The following is a 21,961-nucleotide window of genomic DNA, read 5'->3' on the forward strand; positions in this document are numbered from 1 at the left end:
TTAAAGTCGCTTGAGTGCGAACTTATTTTCAGTTAAATAACATAAAAGTTGTTATATTATCTGATGATAATTCACTTTGTAAACACCTTCAGGTCACAGCGTGATCCATACTTTCCCTATTTTCCCGCTTCAAAAATGTGACTTAAGACAAAAAAAACCTAAAAATATGCAACAATATTGCATGTAGATTAAAGCTTCGATCAAAAACAGTTTAATACTTTAAACCGTTTTTTAAATACAAATTTTTACGTAACATGGACATATTTCATGGACCAGATCATTTTAAATATTTATCCTTTTTCGTTTTTTTTTTATACTCATATCACAACATATCGTTTAATGATAATTGGATTAAAAATAAAAAATATTAATATATATAAACATTTCCGAAGTATTTGGTTTTAACTAATTTTTATTGAAAACAACAATGGACAGACATCTAAATTCTCTATTAAGTATTGAAAAGCTCACTTAAAACTAGCAATTGTAATGGGTTGTTGATAACGGTGGCTTAAGAGGAAATTTACAAAACTTCACACAAATAATACAAATTTATGCAACAGATAATAACAATAGAATCCCTACTAAGTTCAATACTCACTAGTTATGCGTATCTAAACACGTATATACATACAATACAATACATAATACAAGCGGACAGTTGATCTGTGCAGATCTAACATTAGCATACACTCAGATAATACTCTTAATTTAACTCCAGCGAATTATGTTTAAAAATGTGTTTCTTCTGGACTGTGGACCTTGGTATCTGATTTTCCTGCGTGACCATGGGATTCCCCTCCTCGTTGGCGCTATTCGATCATATTGAATAGTAGACAGGAGAATATCATGCCAAAGATCTAAAAATAAACCAAATTCCAATTAATTATATATTATATAATAATTTTGCTACCGAAGAAAGGCGTTCACTTACCATCAGTATGGCCACCGCTATGGATGTACCTCCAATAACCGCCGCGTGATCCCTGATGAAGTTGGTCGTCACATAGAGGCATCCCTGGTTGTACAGATTCGTAATGGTCGGGAAGATTGTGCACTCCTTACGCTGTCCACCGAAAAGCTCCTGGCAACAGGACTCAGGCACTGGTCCGTACCTATTCCAGTCGTGCCACGTATCCACTCCGCAGCACTGTAGTCGCTCCTGGGTCAAATCCCAGGCCTGGGTGATCTCCCTCCTGCTTCCGTATAGTGCCATCGTGGAACGCATTTCCTATGGGATATTGGTAAGGGTTAATGTGCCACCCACGTGTTGTTATCGATGGATTTGCCTCACCTGCCGCATGGTCTGCTGAACTCGTTCGCGGAACACGTAACCCAAGACACCGCCAATTAGCATGGTCACGAAAACTAGGGCCACTATTATGAAATACTGCAAAGGGAAAACGAGTGGTTAATTTTTTAGCTAAATGGTGTTTGCATAATAGTAAAGAAGAGACTGACAACATTTAGAAGATTAAATCAAATAGATCATTTCTTTAGATGGTATCTTTGTAAATATGCAAATCCAGATATGATTACTCCAAAAAGGACAAAGTTAATTATTTAATAAAATGAAATTTTTGTTTTTATTGTTTGTTGTTTACTTACTGTTAGGAGGAGGCATTTGACTTCTTTTCCGGCACCAACACAACCCAAAAAGGACACCAGACAAATGATAATCGATGTAACCAGCAGGACGTAGACAGCACCCGAGAAAAGATTTGTACCGAGCAACTCATTGACGAAACTCCGATCCACCAGAGTCCACAGGGTGAGACAAAACACAATCGCTCCACCCACCTGGAAAATACATATATTTTGGTATTATTTATTTCTCTTAAATTGTTTTTTAATTCAAGCGACTCCTGGATACTCACGAATATCACAAAGTTGGCTATGAAAAGACTGTACTTGACGAACTGCCCGCAGCAGTCCATTCGCGAACTGAAGCCCATATCGTCTTCCTTTGAAAGGATAATACATTTCAATTAACCAATTCAATGGGATAAAAAGATTTCACATTGTTTACTTTTGTCTACAGGTGAAGAGCCCCCAGAGGATATTGATGCGAGGAGAATTATGCAGGGAATTTGGGGTAGGATGAGATGCAGAGGTTCTTGATGGCGATACAACTCTATAATCCAAAGACAGATAAAAATAATTTCACACTATGCTTTAATTAAGTTAAAGTTCTTAGAGATCATTCAATTTCAACAGGTCCTTAGCGATAACCAAGTTAATCATAACTCATCATCCCGATTTCAAATTAGCTATTTTTGGCCTACTCTCTATTGCAATGTGATGTAATCTCAAGAATGTACTTTTTAACGAGTTTCTTTCGCGTAAGATTCACTCCAACATATGGGCTGCCTATCAATGGTGTTCGGCTTGGCGAGTGGTGCGCATGCGCATGCGCATGCGCAGCTGTGGTTTCGGCCGAACGTTTCGCTCTTTCTAAGCCGGGTCCGAACCGCGAAGCGACCGAAGTACACTTAACCATGACCCACTTTATGGAACTGCGACTGAGCAGCGAAGCTGCCAACGCTATGTGCCTAGACAAGCGTTCATTATCGGCGGTGGCTGCCAACGTCTTGTGGATTTTGTCAGTTACGGCTCTAAAGACTCGCGTTTTTTTTTTTTTTTTTGGTTACTTACATCGCATTAGGCCCACTTGAAGGGTTCGCTGCGCGGCGATTCCGAGACGAATTCCCCCCGTTGAAGTTGGAGCGATCAAAACAAATAAATCAAAGTAATAGCCTGCCCGAAAATTTGTCAGCTAATTGTAGTGGTTTAACTACGAGTGCCGTCCCAGCTCTGAATCATCTTGGCGCAGTGCGATGTTCTAAATGCTAATTAAAAGTAATTGCAGGCTGAGCAGTCGGGTACCCCTTCACCCCACTAGCTGGTAAACGACATCTCATTTCGAGCATTATTCTCCAAATTCAAATATGTTAAGCCGCAGTCGAGTTCGCCAGGTAATTGGCGGGGCTATTAAAAAAATGTTCTCACACTATCTGAATATTCACTATATTTCATTCGACGTTATCATGTTAAGCGAATCCGAATCGTGCCTGAGATGACAGTAAGTCATCCGAAAGTCGCCATTAATGATGACGGGGCGTTGGCGGCGGGGCGAATCACTATATCTGCCGCTTGTAAGCTGAGACCAATTAAGTTTATGGTAATTGTTCAGCTGTACGTGCTACACATGGTAATAGATCACTTAAAGCTCGGATTCCAAGTCCTGTCACTCATGAAAAACTTAGAAAATCAGACTTTTTAAGTACTATCTACTAAACTCTGAGCTCACTCTTTTATGCTCCTTTCATACCCTGTTATCTATCTGTAATCATAGGAATAATAGCTTTACTAGGTCATTTATGTTTAAAACTCGTATGTAATCTTTATTTGTAGGTGATGTTAGCTTAAAAGTTAGTGAGCAGAATCGGTCGAGGCTATAAATATGAAATATGTACTCCTTGTTTATACTCGAAGCTTGAAAATATAGCAGTGAAAATAGGAAAGTGGTCGCATTTGAAGGACCTCTGTATGAAATTTATGATTAATTAAAACAAATGAAATATTATCTAATAAGCAAATTCACTTACAAGTTTGCCGTCCCGTAGCACAAACGAAGTTTTCGTTAGGTAACCAATTTTGGCGGTTTTCTTTCTCAGCTTTGTGTATGTAAATTGCCTTCAATTTGTTGTTTTGCAAAAACACAAAGCAAAACAAAAGAAACGGCTACTATTTTTAGTTGCACTTGAATGCACAGAAACTTTGGGAGTGGCTATAAAAAAAGAAGGAAATTATTTTAACCCTTTCAATTAACATTTTTGTGGTAAGAAGTAGAAGAGTTTTTAATTTCACTTTTATTTATAAACAACTTTTTGATGAAGACGCATTCATTCATTTTTTCGGTCGATTTTATTAACTTGTTTAAATTTTTGGTTCATTCTTCATTCAGATCACTTCATTCAGATCAAAAGAGATCGCAAAGTTTACATACGCATATAGCAATTTATGCAATATTCGTTAATATTTGCTCTCGAATTTTTATGAAACTTTTTTAATACAGGTTTCTTGCATTTGTTTTAAGCGTCACTCGCAGTTGATAATTGTTATTGAGTTTTTATTCGATTGCTGTTGCTGTTATTGTCAATTGCAGTTCTCCCATGGCAAACAACTTTTTTTTTGCCGCCTTGCTTTTAACATTTGCTTTTCAAGTTACGTCACGCTTGCCAAGGCAGCATTATCCTTAGCGGAGTTATCACTGTACTGTCGGGATATTTCGTGGGGATAAAACTATACGATTCACTTGATGGACCTAAGTCTCGCCTTACAGGGATTGAGTGGATCCGGGGAGCTATGATACTATGGTTTTATATGTGGGACAGGGACGACTCTACCGCCCGAGAGCTCGCTTGGAACTGGTTGTGGGAACAGTCGGGGCGATCGGTTTTTTATTAGTTTCGCTCACAAAGAGCTTCGTTGTTGGGCTTTTTCTGGTCTCGGTCTCTCGACATTACAACAACTTCGACTTGAGCCCCTGTTTTCGAAGGCTTAGCACTGCAGGTGCGAGAGAGATGGGAGTCTCTACTCGCTTACAAACCGCAAATACTTCTCTGAATGTTTTCGTGCTTCTCTCTTATTTATTCATCTATTTTTCGGCTTCTTTTACCCACACTTCCCTTTGCGGAGTCGGCATGTGAAAATGCGTTGAGCAAACAAAATATGATCCGTCGTCCACAGCCAGCACCTTTGTTTCATTTCGGGCAATTGCAAAATATAAATATTGATAAGCAAACGAAATTTGATATTTGTTTTAGTTCTCGGTCTGCACATGGCAATGTCCGCATAATTGATTTTGGAGGCAAATCTATCCGAATTGGTTACCGTTTTGTTATAACAGTTTAAGTTTAAATACTTTTTGAACAAGGATTATTTGTAATGATTGTTTTCTTTCTTCAGTTGGATCATTTGCATCTATTTGCAACCATATTTATATTCAATATACGAGTGTTGATCAGACAACTTGATAAAGCCAAGTTTGTCAGTCCGTTCCTTTCTTACGCATTCTAGAATCATAGTTTTAAAGCTTGGAACTTTTCTAAAAATCTTCTTTTTATTGCTCGTAGTATGTGAATTTGTCTTCTGTATCATGTATGTATAAATATCGAAATTTAATTGAAAATATTAGAAAAGAAATCAAACATTGGCGAGGCTATCTTTCTTTCTTGATTTCAAGGGCTTAGTGTTCCAAGAGAGCACAAGGAAAATATGCTTATTATCCGTGTTTCATGTTACTTTTGCTGGTCGAACTCAATTGCTGTGCCGAAGGACAACCTTTGGCAATTAACAGCTTAATTTTCTTGTTAGTCGAACAAATAGTTTTGGCTGAGTTGAGTAATTTTTTAAGCAGTTTCCAAGCTAAGGTCAGAAAGTTGGCTGCCGATAGACGAATAGCTCACCCTCCCTACTTACACTCCACAGCACGGTTGAAAAGCGCTCAAATTGTTGGCTTGTTTAGCACTTTTATGGCCGTGTTAACAACAACCACCCGCCATGTCCCCGTAATCACCGACCAATGTGTTAGTTGCATGGCGAAAATAAAAATAAATCATAAAAAAAAGAAAAACAATTACTCTGCCTGTTGATTTTGCATCTTATAAACTCGCTGTGGGAACCTTTTGCGTTTTATAGATGCCATAAAATCCATTTCCACACACTCGTCCCACAGGCGCCTCATGATAAAATATTGCTCAGAAATCGAAGTTTGCGACTAGTGCTCAGTTATTCTTGCTCAAGTGGCCAAGAATCATTAATATTATGGGGAATTCTTAATTTTAAGCCAGTCAATTTCGCCTATGAACCTATACTTACTGAGATCCGATTAGTGTGAGCGAGTTGAAAGCCTCGTTGAGCTCGGCGAAGGTGACAAGCGTCAGAAGCGTTAAATTGTGGCACTTTAACTGATTGGAATGAGTCAAAAATTGGGAAGGCAAGCAAATGACTACTGGTAGTGGAAGATATAATTAAAATGTTAACCGAACTGCGCATACAACCGAGTTAACACAGCAACATGCATCATACATTATCAGATGCAAACTAAAGTGAAACATTGAAAAAACAACAAATGCAACATTTTTGATTCTCACATGACTTATCATAGCTGCTATAACTCTACTTACGCCTTCGCCACTTACTGATCTTCGTATAAAAGCTATCTCAATCAATCAAAAATTTGCATATTGCATTAATAAATTAATGAATCTATGGGAATGTGTAGTGCTCGTGAATAATGCATTGCGAAAGTTGAAAGGTTATCAATAGTTAATTATATAGAATTTACTTTAGCTTAGAGGAGTATAAAGGAACTTTTTTACACAAAATTCTATATATAAATAAACAACATTTTCACGCAAAGTGACCTTCCGAAATTCGAACTTGAGGGCTGGCATTTATTTTGGTGGACAACCGCAAAACGCAACTGAATCCCAGATCTTGACCAACTCAAGTCATGTAGTTTTTCCCAAGCTCTACACAAGTCCAAACAAACTCCAAGTGCATTCTGTGGCCTCGGGCCAAAGTCATTAAATGGCTAATCAGTTGGAACAATTGTATTCCCTTTTGGCCACCGCTTAGAGCATGTTCCACCTCCTCCCACGAAAACACACAGATATTCGGCAAACAAATAGCCAAAATATACATCTGAGTTTAGTCATGTGCCCGCTAATTGGTCGGTGTCAGCTCCAGTGATTGTACGTGGCGATGTGTCATCCAAATGCTGAATATAATGTCTACCGATCAGGTCAGGCATTTCCAACCAATATGGCAATCTTATGAATCCTAAGTACATAAATGATATGAATATGAATCATTTCAACGTATGTATATTATGTGTCTTGTCCAGAAAACGGTTTGACGAAAGTTCTGAGAATGTTTTCGTTTTTCAATTTAATTAATTTCTGAATATTTACATGAGACTCTTCAGATAGAACATCACGGAATGCGATTTTCCTTTTGTTATTACTCTGTTAACTTCCTATCCGCACACAAATTAATAGTTTTAGAGAACATGTAGTAACTATAAATGCATATTATATTTTAATCCTATTCCTTTATGTTCAATATTTATTATGGCTACATGACACTTTTAAAATTATCTACATATTTAATTTGTTTTTAAATATTTTGTGGCGGCACCTTTAAATTTTGAAAAATGTTGTAAAACATCGTTCCTGTTCTAAATTCTTTTCTAAGAAGGAATTGAACCATCCAATGCACGGTATAGGGTTTCCGGTACCCAGCCTTAGCTAACTTTGTATGCAGCACTTTGTTCGAAAATGAAATACATTCGATAATGCTTTTGTTGAGAAACCCTAAAGGTAGGCTTCATAAATGTGCTAGAAGTTCGAATCCGACCCGCTTAAAATCCACATTAGAATAAATGCAACAAATTCATTGAAATGTTTATGTACAGTTTATACATCTCCATACATATCAACCTTATGGACTAATTGTGTGTGTTTGAATTGTTCATTTTGGTACAAATTGCACTAAATCAATGCACTTCATTGATCGATTGAAGTTCTTCGGTTGCCTGACTGGTGGGCTGTGTATGCTTTAAGTACAAAAATCAATATTTTGGAGGCACTTAAACAAACTTAGCCTATTCTGCTTGATTGTAGACGGCGACATTGTTTCTATTCAGTTTAAAATAGATTTTAGCAACTAGGAAGGGGTTTTGATGCTACGATTCACAAGCTATCACTTGGACATATCACAAAACGTGGTTTGGCTCTCTGCCCCAGTTAACTGGGGTGTCTGGAGCAGGAACACCCTCTCACGCTGTTCGACAGGCATTGGCATATTCCACACAATCGTGCAGGGTGGGGAAGATCTCAAAAGGTCCTTCGCTAAGGGCCATACTGTGCACGAGGGTATCGTATACCCGATCTACGGGGCTAGCCAACAACAAACGAGCTCCTCGCACCTTCAGTTCCTTGCTCAGATCCGTCAGGGTGCGACATCCAGCCACATCGATGTGTCCCAGCATGGAGAAATCCAGGACGAGCACCTTGAAAGCACCTGACGTCTCTTCTAACTTGCCATTGATCGCCTTGCCTCCGTTCTGCGATACTGGGGAATAACTCGATTTGCTGCCCTTGCTGGGACTATTGCTATTGCTGCTGCTGACTTTCGTTAGGGGAATCTTGTCCAGGCCCACGGCCTCGTACAGAGCACGTCGGAAGAACAGGCTGGTGGCAAAGTTAAGCGATCCACTGTAGCGGAAGATGCGGACTTCGGGAACCTGCATGGCGTTTCGATGCTGGTTGAGATCCATATAGATGCCTGGAGCCTCTGGCATATAGCCCAAAAGGCAGGAGTACGGCTTCAGTCCCTTGATATACAGAGCCAACAAGGAGATGCAGATGCCAATCAAAAGCCTGTAAAGCAATGATAAACATATTATTGTCGGTTTTAAGTGGAAAATGCAAAATTAAATATCAAACACACCCAATATCAATATCGATGATAACGACGCAGAGGAAGGTAGATATCCATGTGAACATTTCCAACTTGCCCTGCTTGGAGAACTTTTTCAATTCCTTGGCCTGCATAAACATCGGCTTCAGTGCCACTATAATCACGCCAGCCAGAACGCACTGAATGAATCACGAATAACGAATAAATAAAGGTTGAAAAATAATTAAGCAAAGTGTCAGACTAACCCTTGGCAAACTGCTGAAAAAGGGGCCGATCCACATTAGGGTGACCACCACCAGCGAAGCGGAGACCAATGAAGCTATCTGCGAAACCCCACCAGTCTGATCCTGAATTACCGATCTTGACAGAGAGCACGCCATCGGAATGCAGGAGAAACAGCCGCCAACCATGTTTCCAATGCCCATGGCGAACAGCTCCTGATTTGGTCTGACCTCATATCCGTGCTTCTTAGCGAACGTTAGGCCCATGGACATGATTATGGAGTAGGTGACGATAGCAATGGCAATTGAATCTACGGCCACCTTTGGTACAAGATCCAAGCGCGGAAGAACTGGCTCCGGTAAGCCACTGGGTATTTTTCCCACTGGATTTACGTTGTAATCGACATACAGGTTGAACCATTTGGAGATTAAAGTACCACCGATCACCATGATCAGCTCCGCCGGCAGGGGAAAGCGACACTTTTTACTCAGTCGCGGCTTTAGGATCTCATTGCAGATCATCATGAACGCAATCACAGCCATACAAAAGCCAAAGTTCACAAGATTCGTTTGTGGCACTCCCTTGATCACGTCAATAACGGTATATATGATCTTGAATGCACCTTTGTGACGCGGTACTGAGATGCCCAGCACATCCTTCAGCTGGGCGGTAACCACGTGACACGCTGCAGCAGTGGTGAATCCATTCACCAGAGGTTCACTCAAAAGGGATGACAGGGTTCCCAGTCTTAGAAAGGCCATTAGGAGCTGAAAAAGAATTAAATATTAATTTTTTAGGCAAACCTTTTTAAGCGACAACTTACGTTTACAATTCCCACGGTAAGTGCCAAAGAGGTCGCCACCTCTATTTTAGTAATGGGATCCGCATTTAGAGTAGAATTTAAAAGCTGAAAAGGTGATATAGTGGTTGAGGAGACAGAATCCGCAAGCGCTGAGGAATTTATTAGCAGGAGTGGGGACGCAGTCGCTGTTCCATTCGATTGCAAACCGAAGGCGTTAATAGGCAATATCTGATGGTGGTCATCTACGTTGGCATACGTATCCACCACCTTTGCCGTCATCATGCTGGCCACCGCAAAAGTGCCGATGGAGATGTGCTTGGAGGTCCCCAGGAACATGTAGGCCAGCACCGGAAACACGGCCATATAGAGACCATTTCCAGCCGAAACTCCTGCTAGAATGCCATAAGCCATGCCATGAGGTATGTTCATGATGGCGACGGTGAAGCCGGCGATTATATCGCCAGGAAGATCTCTCCTGGGTGAATACTGGGGTAGCCATTGCAGAATGGGAATCACGCCGGTGAAGAGTGCAAAGAAGTTCCAGCTCCGCCAGCAGTTTCGCAGCGAGGAGGGTATGCTCTTGTCCCTGGCCGCATATCCTGTTTGCTTTATCACCACCTCATGGGTCAGCACATCTCGGTGAATGCTATATTTTGGCTGGATCTTTGGCTTGCTTGGTACACTGCCACCGTTTCCATTTGTATTGTTATTGTTCAGTGGCTTGGTTCTGCAAGAAGCAACGATGTAAGTATCTCTAAAAGCGAACAAAATATCACTCCTATATTACTCACTCTGGACTTTCTTTATCACTAGGCATTTTGGATATATCTTCCACTACTTCTATGTCTTTTGGGTTCGTCCCGCGTTCCACATTGGTGTCTGTAAAGGGATGAATGCGTAGGTCGCGTTGGAATTGCGACTGCCTGAAGCGAGAAACTGGAGAACTTGGATTCGGAAAAGCGTCTTTGGGTCTCTTGGGTATTGTTCCAGTAGCTTTTTTTGATGGTATCTCTTCGTTATAGCCAATGGGTACTAATAGGGTACCAGATTCGATGTTAATATGTGAATCTTGGAAATTGTTCTCTATTGGTAAGTAGCGTCGTCTTTTCTGGCGATCGCGTAAGTCTTTTAATCGCTTCCAAGCTCCTTTAGGCAGGGTTTGAAGATGGTGTTTTGGTTTCTGAAAAGAAGAATGATAGAATTTTAAGTATGCTGAAAATTTGTATACATATTGCTTAATAAACCTTATAAATAAACTTAGTGAAGTACGTTTGGGGAATAAATCAACTTGTATTTTTCAATTCATCTTATCTGAGAGCAATTACTTTCTTGAAGCTCCTAAAGATCTTTAAGTACTTGTCTTAATTTGTTTTCTTATCACCATTGATACTTTCAAAGTAAAAGATAGGAAACGGAAAATTTTTCGGCAATCCACTTGAAGCTTATTATCTTAAACACTGAATCGCGTTTTTTGCAACACCAGTTAGATAACATCGACCAATCGCAACCGATTATCATCACTTACGATCACAGAACAACAGTCGACACACGACTGAGGCATCCATCATCATAGTACGATAATTTATAATAATATCCCCGAATTTTTGGATAGAGTAAATCGTGATTTCGTACCAAATGCTAATTGGTTTAATGATTTCATCAACATTTGTTCTCTGGGTGACCGCAAGTTTTAGTCGAAATCAGTTGAATTCCCTGAAGAAGTTTTCGCTATCGGCCATTATTACGCATACGCAGCGTTGACAAGTGTCCACCGTTGACGTATTTCCTAGAGATGTTCATCATCAATTACAGTTTGGCGAAAGCCACTTGCTAAGTGCTCAATAAAGTAACATACACCTGCGATAAAGGGGATAACAGTAGAGGGCATTTTACTCGTTTTGCCATTGCCTCAAACCATAATCACCTATAATAATCGGTTCATGGTAGATAACTTTTATGACAAATGTCTAAGCTAGAACAAAAAAATATCAGTTTCAGGAGGGTTTATGACGAGCAAATAGCGAAATTAGTGAAATAACTTAAAAGCTGAAAGCAAACTCGGTTACAAAAAGTTGGATTAAGTTGTTAAGGTGTTCACTCGATTTGATTATAAAGATCTAAACTTTCTGTGTCGTAATGGTTAATGAAATACATTTTTCAGAATATCATTTAATATTAGAATCAAAACGACATTATAGATTTTAGAACAATTAGTCAGTACAAATGAAGTGTTGCAATCGCACACCCGCTATTACTTATAATTCCACTCTTTAAAGCCCCGCTGCCAACTGACACAATTCCTGCTAAGTGACCACTAAAAGGCACTCCATAAACCAAAGTAAACAACTTCATAAACCGGATCTACAAAGTGGCAGCCAGACATAACAACAAATACGACAAAAAATATATTTTGAAAGCTGTGTTCGGCAACGTCACTTGCATCACAGATATAATACTTCCCCAGTTTTTCAGCCGCAATCTGCTGAAAAACCTTGTTGCCAATGTCAAGTTCAACGCTTTGCAAGGTGATTGAAAAGCCAAATGTGTCGCCAGTTATATGCTAAGTATCTGGAATCGATCAGTAGATCAATAGATCACTGGCCTACCGAGATCAACTGCCTCAATTGCATTTGCATTTTAAATTAAGGCATGTGAATTGAATATCACACAGATTATACTCTTAAAAATAAACCATCAACTCATTCGCCATCTACATGCTACTTTCTTTTTAAATCTATATATGCTTAATAAATGTATAAAGAAAAAAAATATTATTTTTATTGTGGATTTCGTTACGGTTTGATTTAGCAAAATCAATTTATGTTCCACAACTTGAATTGCCAAAATCGGCGGTAATTGTTTATTTCTCTCTCTTTTCGCTCGATTTTCGAAAGTAATGACTAACACGTATTTTCCCATAAAAACGAGCTTATTATACATATATAGAACAAACACCTACAATCCGGTTTAATTGTGATGCCCCTGGTTCATTGTTGTACTGCCGGCAATGGCGAGGGGGACCTCATTAGTTCTACCAACGAAGCGGTTACTGTGGAAACACAGTGCAAAAAACGGGATTCCGCATTTGGCCCAATCCAAATGGCTTATGCAATGGGCCCAAACGCACATGACCACAGCGAGATTAGTTCAAAGGGGAGTCGAAAGGAAGGAAAAAGTTTTATATATAGATATATATATATAACTGGAATAGTGTAGTAAATAGAAGCGCCTGGGCAAAATCGCTGCTGAATTCTTATCGAAAGTGTCCACTCAGCTTATCAGCAACACGAGCAGCACTTCCATCAACCTCGGTAATCAATGTTTTAACCTCGGCACAGTCACAAAACCCCTATTCAGCCGACTAAAACATGTGTGTTCATTAATAAAATGTCTCAAAATATTAACTTATAATCGGGAAACAATATTGAGATGTACTTATGCTTATGTGGTTATATACAGACGGTATTTTCTAGCTAAATTTCTCAATCGTTTTAATTTTAAGGCTCTTTTGAAGAAATGACATATACTTTATGTTGTTAAAACTGGATTTAAGCATTTCACATTTTATTTAAGTAAGACCTCGGTGTTGGCTTTTAAGGCTTTTCGTTTCCAAGTTACGAAAGGTCGAGTTCAAAATGAATTGAAAATACTGATACTACTGCAGCTGAAAGTGCTTAACTCGTTATGTTTGGCTATATATAAACTTAGGGGTATTCCGGTGACAGGTGCTTGTCGATATATTGACCCGGGTCTTATCAGCAACTAATGGCCATGAAATAGTTACAGTTTGCTCTGGCGATCCCACTTTTCTAGGCACCATATGCAGTGCGTTTGATATCAAAATATTGATTGCGTAAGTGGGCAAAGCGAATGTCACAGATAACGCAAAACTTTTGGTTAATAAAATCGGTGGATCGGAGATACGTACTTCAATCATGTTGATTGATCCGCTGTGACTTTTGCTGACGCACTTGCACCGACTTCTTTGTTCTGGGTAATGGAGAAAACTGAGGCAAATAGTAAGATTCGGATCAGATTTGGGGTCTCCGTTTTCCACATTCAGCTGAGGCTGTCTACTTAATGTGATAAAACTGACGTTGAAGTACATAAACGGGCATTTCTTGGTAAAATATTTGCCTGGGATTTGGAGAAAATTTACGGAGCACGCGAGCTTTTGTATTACCTTTATTTTTTTTATAGAAATAATATAAAAGGTAAGCACTGGCTCTCGTTTTATGAACTCAGTCTTATTTATAGAAAGATGGTAGAGTTCTAAATAATCGTGGCAATATTTACCTATGTACATATAGCAAGTGATTTGCCTGATTCATTCAGCCAAAAAATTATGGTTGTCCAACAAAATATTTCACAAGTAAAAAGTGAGTCACTTTCATTAAGCCCAAAATAAATTGATAGAAAGCGTAGACATGCGCTGTTATTTTATCATGCTCCTCATAAAACAATTTGACATTTAGTGACCCCTTGTATATTCATTATGATAACTCTTTGGAATTTAACAAACATATTATACTCCTTATGTAAATATCTTACGATTTTTTATAATTATGATAACTCTTTGCATCGAAGGTCAGCATTTTTTTAATTTCTAAATATTCAAGTTGATAGCCTGACGCCTTACTTATGATTCACAAAGTAAAGAAATTGACTTGACTTGAAAGTTGAACTGCATATTTAAGATTCTTTTTCAAATATATATATTATACATCAAGGGAATAAATCAGCTGTAATTCGCTGTGTAATATACCAATAAAGTCAGAGGTTGGATATTGAACTATATAGGGTATTTATGCATGTGCCGCACCCTTATCGGTAGATTAACCCTTGCTGGCGGAGTCCAGTTTCATCATCGATTTGACCACAGAACTGCAAACAATGGGTGCTACACATTTCCCCTGATTATGTTTAGCTTCCGTTGGATATGAATTGCAGTTCATCGGTTGGACTTTGAGTTTGCCTTGTTTAGCTTCTGTAGAAGTGCTGGTGCGGCAGTTGGCAGATTTTTTATATGTCTTTGTTTAGATTTCGATTGTGCGGCATTTATTTATTTCTGTGTGGCGGAGGGAGGGGGGAAGTAGGGGAAAAATTGGGGCTGCAACATTTTCAATTTTCCCTACTGTGCGCACGCACGAACTTCGGACAACGCAGTGGAAACAAACCAAATGAAATCAATTGGAACATCGTTGATTGATCAACAATGATGTGAGAACTCGATGCTGTAATGCTTATTTCGAGAAAGGTTTTATTTAAAATATAGAGATTTTTAAAACACATTAGTTGTGAAAATAAATATTAAATATTCTACATTTCAATCACATACATATAAGTTTCTGTATGTGCGCGTATACTTCCTCATATGCAAGTTAAATATAGGCGCGTGATATGAAATATTTCCCGGCACAATATGAGTGCTATCATTAATCCCTCAGTTTCCCTATTTATTACTATAGATTATTATTGCAGCTATTGCGTGCTATTAGCTGCGAAAACTTTAATCCCAAATTAGAAACAGGTGTGAAAGTGGAGGGTTTTAATCTTGAGCCCAAGGCAACGACTATTGGCAATCTTTACAGTTCACGTATAAGTGATAATGTATAAAAATAATCTGTGTAAATTACCGATTGATTGATAAGTAATTCACAAGTTTTATTCGCTTCGTTGTGGGAAAGTATAAAGCTAGAATTTTATATTTGTCAGAAAGAAAATATAATTATAGATTTATTTAAATCTGGTTCTGTATTCATAACCAATAATTTTTACAAAAAGACCAAGTCGACTGTTAAGGGGAATTTTTGTAGAAATAATTGCCTTTATAATTGTGCACTTTACGTGTTGCATAATATTTACTTTTTTTTTTTTTTCAGACCAAAAAACCAATTAGTTTCCATTCACTATTTGTTCTCCCCAGCGTGGTGGGCTTATCAACAAATCCCAATAAGTATAGGGTATTCCGAACGGGCGATGCGACAGGTTGGCAAAAAGTCGCCAAAACGGAAGAATGACATAAACATATGTACTATATACATGATGTACTATAACGCTTATATACTAAATATTATACACTATGAGTGTGTGTCAAGTGCAAGTGCACCGAAAACAACAGAGAGGGCACACAGAAACAATAAAGCCAATGAAAAAGCTGAAAAGTACACAATTAACGTGATTGTCCCCAAAATTGACGATAAATCGAAAGGCAACGGCGGAAGTAAGGAAATGTTGGGCAATACAAATGAATGTGAAAACATGCCGAGAATGGAAGAATCTTTGTGGCTTTTACCTTTGAGAAACTACATTAATTTTTAGTTGGCACTCAATTCGGTTGCCAACGAGTACAGCTGTTGCTGTAGTTGTTGTTCTTGTAGTCGTCTATACTGCCGTCGATTTGTTGGCACCTTCAACTTTTGATAGCGCCTTTGTTATTGTTGTATCACTTGTTGCCAATAAAAAATTGATTAACACTTTTCTGGCGCATGCATCGCAAATATGCTAAACTTTGAGCACTCTTTAGCGAGTTTTTGTTCTGCCAAAACGATTATCACTTATATAAAACCGGCTAAAAGGCCCGCAAATTAATAGCCAACGCTATAAGCTGCGCTTTGTTATTTCAATAATATTTATTTTCGCTTATTTAACCCCGCACGTTTAATATCTCATCGTTTTTTTTTTAATGCAGAAAAGCGTCGCTTGCGACACACGTAAAAGTGTTTCTTTGTCGTTATATATGAAGTTGTTGCTGCTGTTGCTGTTGTTGTTGCTATTGGGGGGTCGAACGCCAAAAAAAGATGCTCGCGCCAAAAACTAAATATGTGGAAAATCCGCGACAGAAGCAAAACAGCGTCCGACTGACCCAGTAAAACTGAAGAAAAAAGTATTCAACTCACAGAGTGGCGAAAGCTTTTTAAGCTTACCACCATTAACAGCTGTTCCCGATGCCTTCTAATGTATCGGCATAACTATCGTACACACACATTATTTCGTAAATTTTAAATTATTTGATTATATGAGTACAAAATGTGAACTATAGTAATGGGATATACTTTTTACAAACGTTAAGCGTTATTATTTTTTTAAATATTGCATTTTAGTGGATATGTTATAATTTATCTATTTAAAAATTAGATTTGGTATATTTCCGTCAGCTGATTGGTATATTTCAGGCGCTGCATGTACGGCTACACTGAAAAAGAGGAAGAGATAGCCATGACAACAAAACAACTTGTTTTTGATAAATCCTTAAGTTTTCACCGGCCGCTTTTGGAATATTAGCATAAAGTTGAGACGGAAATATAGATCGTTGAAATGGACAAGCCCCAGCTTATTGAGCACCTCCACGAGGCACTCAACTACACGGTGTACGATACGAAATGGGTGCCCCTTTCGGCCAAGTTTGTGATTCTGGGCTCCAAGGCCAACGGGCACGGAATCATGGACATCTACGAACTCAACCAGGATAAGCTGGTGAAAGTGAAGTCCGTAGAGAAGAAGGTTGCCTTCAAATGCGGCACCTTCGGAGCAGCTTCGCTCAGGAACCGCCACATGGCCATCGGAGATTTCGAGGGCAGGCTGCAAGTTCTGTAAGCATAATCCCGCTTAAGTCATTAGATGCTTCTCTGACATGTGTTCTTTGCAGGGATATGGAGCAGCCGGACCTTCCGGTCTACAATGTAAAGGCCCACAACGGCATCATCAACACCATCGACGCGATTGGCGGCACACAAATCGATTGCGGTGCTCCGGAAATCGTTACTGGAAGTCGTGACGGCGCCGTTAAAGTCTGGGATATCCGCCAGGGGCAGGCTCCTGTGGTGGACATGTCGCCGCCGCCGCAAATGGGCGATGGCGTTAACAACAGCAGTGGCCGCCGGGACTGCTGGGCCGTGGCCTTTGGAAATACCTACAACGCTGAGGAGCGCATCGTTGCCGCCGGCTATGATAATGGAGATCTAAAGATATTCGATTTGCGATCCCTTTCCGTACGCTGGGAGGCCACCATGAAGAATGGTATCTGTGGACTGGAGTTCGATCGCCGGGACATTCCCATGAACAAGCTAGCGGTCACCACTTTGGAGGGCGGTCTCCTTGTCTTCGATATGAGAACCCAACATCCGACCAAGGGATTTAGTTACGTGGAGGAACGCAACGCCGGACGCAGCGTGGGAACAAATGGCGTGATCAGCGGACCCAAAGCCACCGTTTGGGTAGTTCGTCATCTGCCCCAGAATCGGGATCTCTTTCTCACGGGCGGCGGAACTGGTTCCATTCGCCTGTGGCAGTACGAGTATCCCGACAGGAGGGTCATTGATGACTCTGATGGAAACAAGTTGGGAGTTGCTGGAGCCCTTAATATGCTTAGTGCAGCCACTTTGAGCTCTCAGCCGGTTCACTGCTTTGACTGGCATCCAGACAAACTGGGCCTAGCCGTCTGTGGAGCATTCGATCAAAGCGTGCGCGTTTTAATTACCACCAAACTAAACACTTTTTAGATGGTGGACATCAAAAGAAACCCATTAAAGAAATGCTTCATACTTGTGATATTGGATGATGGGTTAATTCATAGGTTTATATTTTTATGAATACACTTTCATTGCACCTATTGCTAGACAATAAATCCTTAATGCGCAATAGCTTTTAAAATCAGAAAAACTGGATAATCTGCTTGAGCTGAATTATATTACAAATCAAAACTAGCTTACAAATATATATCAGCAATAAACTATTTCATGTACAATAAAAAATGACTCTTTTTATTTGTTTTGCAATTACAAAATAGTATAAAACCTTATATAGTGTATAACTAAGATCGAGACGCATTCATTCGTTCCTGGACAATTTTTGTCAGGTCTTCGATGCGTTTTTCCAGCTGCTCCACTTTTGCAGTCTGTTCTGCCGATACATCCACATTTATGGCTCTCTTCAAAGCATTCAGACAAGATGTTCCCGCCAGTCTGGCTGAATTTAGTTGAGAGGTAATCATTACCTCACTTTCCTCTTGAATGTGCTCTGTGATGGCCGCCACTGAGAGATCGCAGACCTCTAAACAAAGATCTAGGGCTTTTAAAGCGTGCTCCGACTTGGTTTCCCAGCCCAAATGCTTCGGTGTGTACGCACGATACGATTTTACCAGTTTCTCGGCCTTCTTCAGTGGCGTTTGGGCCACCAAGGCGGCCAGTTCCCACACAAGAGGCTCGTTACCATGTTGAATGCTCTGCTGTCCCAGAAGCTTTATGAGTCTTTTGATCAGAGCACTTGAGCCGGCGGGGTCCTCCTTGGAAACTCCGTAAACAATACGGGTTAGCACTTCCTGATCGAGGTAGTGCTGCTTTAGCTCCGCCATGCGCTGGTAAGCCCGCATGGCGTCGTCCCAGTGGGAAGTATCCACGGACACCAGCATGTAGTTCTCCCAAACCTTCCAGTTGCTGTAGTTGCACTTCAAGGCCTCACCAAGAACACGATGGGCCCGCTGTTTGTCACCCAATTTAATCAGGGCCTTGGCTAGGTTATTCCAGGATTCGAATCCATTGGGTTCCAGGTGGGTGTAAGCCAAATAATATTTAACAGCCGGCTCCCAGCGTTCCAGTTGGATTGCACAGTAGCCACAGCGCAAAAGAATCGCTTCCTGCAAGTTGTTAATCTCTAGCGAAATCTCGAAGTGATCCATTGCCTGGGCATAATCCGCACTCCTATAGAAATGGTTGCCCCAATAGGCTTGAGCTTTTCCACTTGTCTTTTTGGAATACAACCAAGCCTGCTCATAGAACGAAGGATCATCGATAGCATCGCCAAGGAGGCAGTACAGCAATGCCGTTGGCTTCTTCTCCAGTTCCTGCCTGATGATCTCCGCTGCCTTGTGACGGAGTTCCAGACTCGTGTAGCACTCGATCACCTGCTGCCAGGCGTGTATGCGAAGACAGATGTCCAGAGCTGTTTTGGTCATGCCCAAGGATCGCAGCAAGTCGACAAGCTGTAGCTGCACCTGCCACTTGGGACTCAAGTGGGCGGCGAAACCGTAGGAGAGTCGGGATCGCAGCGATAGCTCCTCCTCGGAGGTGTCAAGCAGTTTGACACACTCCTCGCATTGTTTCCAGCTGCGTTCGACTGTCCTTCTTTGATTCGATTCCTGAAGGCAGTTTAGAAGAAGGGCTGACTGCCGGACTTGGAATGGTCCGTGTTCCTGGTAAAGTAGGGTTTGTGTATACGGCTCCAGTTGTTCATCCGCCAGGCGATCCTTAGGCGTTGAGCGTTTCAATTGCTTTCTGTGTAAAGGAAAGATTTTAGTATATCAGAAAAATATTATGCACCATTAGCCATTCTTACACTTTGGCCAGCACCAGAGCTTGGAGAACACTGGGAAGCGTCATCACTTCGTTGTCCTTCAGTTCCACAAAGCGTATCCGCTCCAGTCGCGTGTCATCCTCCAGAAGAAGCAGTTTTGGCAATTTGGTCGTCTCATTTGTTTGGACGGCTGGAGGCAGAGGCTGCTGCTCGTTTAGATGCTCAACTTTGAGGCAGAGTTGTGGCAGGGCCTTCTGCTGGAATTTGGTGCGTACTCCTAGTAAACCCTCAACTTTTAGCTCCACCTGGAGATGCTTGCACAGTTCATCCAGTATTTGGGAGGCTATTTCAGAGCGATGAAACTGCAGGTAGCCATTGGCCAACTCCAGTAGTAGCAGGGATTGCAGTTCCCTGCTCTCAAACTGATTGAAATGAGCCTGAAGATGTCCAGCTGCTGACTTAAACTGCTCATACAGGGAGGCCGCCAAATCATCCAGCACATGTTGATGCAGGCAGATCAGACGCAATCGCCACCAAATCAGGACCTAAGTATATCGCTCATTAATAAACAGCAGTGCATTTCACTGAAGCCAACAAACCTTTGATTCTGGATGGTTTTCTAAAAGTCCCTCAAGGATTTCCCTGGCAATCAGTAGTAGTTCTACAGATTTTACATTTGGATTCAGTTCCTCGCCGCTGGCCTTCAGTTTCTCGAGTGCGTCGAGTTTCTCCAGCTCTAGTTCACTATGGATTTGTTGGTACTCTTCGAGTTTGTCAAAGGGCCCAGTAAAACTGTTTTGAACAAAAGCGAATATCAGCAGCAGGAAATCCTTGAGTTGTGAGGTGGGATTATCATTCGGATCTGGCTTGACATGCTCCTGCCAGCGTTGAAGGATCTCCCGGAGTTCATCTATTGTCCACAGTTTCTGGCGGGTCCACAATTGACGCAGTGTCTCATCCGCGGGCAGATCTATGGGCAGTTTTTATATCAGATATTACGGGCTATTATTATTATTTGTACCTTCAACTGTCACCGCATCGTTGAAATTGCATATATAATATTCACTGAATATATCGGCAACCATTATAAAAGCTTTTGATGAAATTGTTGTATATTTTGGATAAACAATCCACGTGCTTCACGTGTTTAAAAATACCGGCTTGATTTAAGGCAAAGTTACTACTTTATAAGAGAAACTTTACTTGGTTGGTACGTTAACGGTTTTTCTTGAATTAATTCAATCTTAATTTAATTGCTTAACAGTCATTTAAAGCGTGTTTCTAGAATGTTTTTAAATCGTGCAGATTGTTTATTAGTGATGGGAGTTCCCGAATGTTCCGCAAATAATCAGCTGATCCAAAATATCGCTACTAAAGGCGGAAAATTTAAAGGAAAATACCTCGTTTCTAATAACAAGCAGTCCCTCTCTACCATCTTAGTAAGCTAATTAAATAGTAGCAACTAAATATCCTTTCTGTCAATGAATACATTTTATGTCTATTGCGCGCAATCTAAAAACTTTCAACAAATGAAGTGAAGTGAAGAACTCTTCAAGGGTATTAAAATTCAGTATTATAAATACCAAATGACCTGCATAAAGCTAACCAACACTTTGTCTTGGCGGTAATTTCAAACGCATCTACAAATCAGCTAATCAAAAGAACAGACATTATTTTTAGCCTTACGTTACCTAAAATCGCCCTGCGCCGATTGGTGCTGCCTTCAATTTCGTGCAATTAGACGGATTTACATCATTGACCAAGTCGCGACGGCGCCAGTACGCAAGTTCATGTTTCATTAAATTGCTTTTTAAAATAGCTGCCCGCCTCACTTGAATATTTATATAAGTCACATGAAGCAAACTCGTGAAATGGACAAATTTATTTTTAAAGAATCTTTGTTATTATTGGGAGAGTGCAGGGGAATTACCGATGATAGAGCGCAGCTTTTTCTGCAATTGCCAGAACACACAATGACTAATACACTGGCGAAGATAGCTTCGAAAAGCTTGGTGGTATTTTATTTTTTACGTCTTAGCCGCCGCCGTAGCTTCTAAATTTAAATTTCACGGTCAAGGTCGTCGATTGCCGTCGCTATCGGAGAACGCGCTGAGTTGCCGAGGGGGTGGTGGTGCGGGTGGGGCATTGGCATCGAGC

The 21,961-nt window shown here is 40.4% G+C and overlaps 4 protein-coding genes across 5 annotated transcripts; 1 reads left to right on the plus strand and 3 right to left on the minus strand.

Annotated features, from left to right (window-relative positions):
* Positions 1 to 397: 397 nt before the first annotated feature.
* Tsp74F (Tetraspanin 74F) lies at positions 398 to 4,440 on the minus strand. Of its 2 annotated transcripts, NM_079408.6 has the most exons (8): positions 4,344 to 4,440; positions 3,609 to 3,790; positions 2,030 to 2,134; positions 1,878 to 1,964; positions 1,609 to 1,800; positions 1,295 to 1,390; positions 935 to 1,231; positions 398 to 860 (listed from the first exon to the last, which is right to left on the minus strand). In NM_079408.6, exons 4-8 carry the CDS (start codon positions 1,953 to 1,955, stop codon positions 813 to 815), a joined length of 711 nt encoding a protein of 236 aa, NP_524132.1. In that variant the 5' UTR covers positions 1,956 to 1,964; positions 2,030 to 2,134; positions 3,609 to 3,790; positions 4,344 to 4,440; the 3' UTR covers positions 398 to 812. The 2 variants fall into 2 exon arrangements, with proteins under 2 accessions (NP_524132.1, NP_730317.1); NM_168754.3 differs by lacking the exon at positions 2,030 to 2,134.
* A 3,026-nt stretch (positions 4,441 to 7,466) lies between these two features.
* Positions 7,467 to 16,390, minus strand: Prestin. The gene is made up of 6 exons (NM_140767.2): positions 15,810 to 16,390; positions 10,306 to 10,694; positions 9,536 to 10,241; positions 8,736 to 9,479; positions 8,521 to 8,669; positions 7,467 to 8,450 (listed from the first exon to the last, which is right to left on the minus strand). The coding sequence occupies exons 2-6, from the start codon at positions 10,329 to 10,331 to the stop codon at positions 7,847 to 7,849; spliced, it is 2,229 nt and encodes a 742-aa protein (NP_649024.1). The 5' UTR covers positions 10,332 to 10,694; positions 15,810 to 16,390; the 3' UTR covers positions 7,467 to 7,846.
* Positions 16,391 to 16,720: 330 nt separating this feature from the next.
* Positions 16,721 to 18,261, plus strand: Wdr92 (WD repeat domain 92). The gene is made up of 2 exons (NM_140768.2): positions 16,721 to 17,106; positions 17,163 to 18,261. The coding sequence occupies exons 1-2, from the start codon at positions 16,832 to 16,834 to the stop codon at positions 18,013 to 18,015; spliced, it is 1,128 nt and encodes a 375-aa protein (NP_649025.1). The 5' UTR covers positions 16,721 to 16,831; the 3' UTR covers positions 18,016 to 18,261.
* On the minus strand, positions 18,061 to 21,143 carry CG5290 (uncharacterized protein). Its single transcript, NM_140769.3, has 4 exons — positions 20,826 to 21,143; positions 20,404 to 20,774; positions 19,847 to 20,349; positions 18,061 to 19,785 (listed from the first exon to the last, which is right to left on the minus strand). Exons 1-4 carry the CDS (start codon positions 20,887 to 20,889, stop codon positions 18,327 to 18,329), a joined length of 2,397 nt encoding a protein of 798 aa, NP_649026.1. The 5' UTR covers positions 20,890 to 21,143; the 3' UTR covers positions 18,061 to 18,326.
* Positions 21,144 to 21,961: the final 818 nt, after the last annotated feature.

The sequence above is a fragment of the Drosophila melanogaster genome, chromosome 3L (genome assembly GCF_000001215.4).
Source record: "Drosophila melanogaster chromosome 3L".
Taxonomy (NCBI): Eukaryota; Metazoa; Arthropoda; class Insecta; order Diptera; family Drosophilidae; genus Drosophila; species Drosophila melanogaster.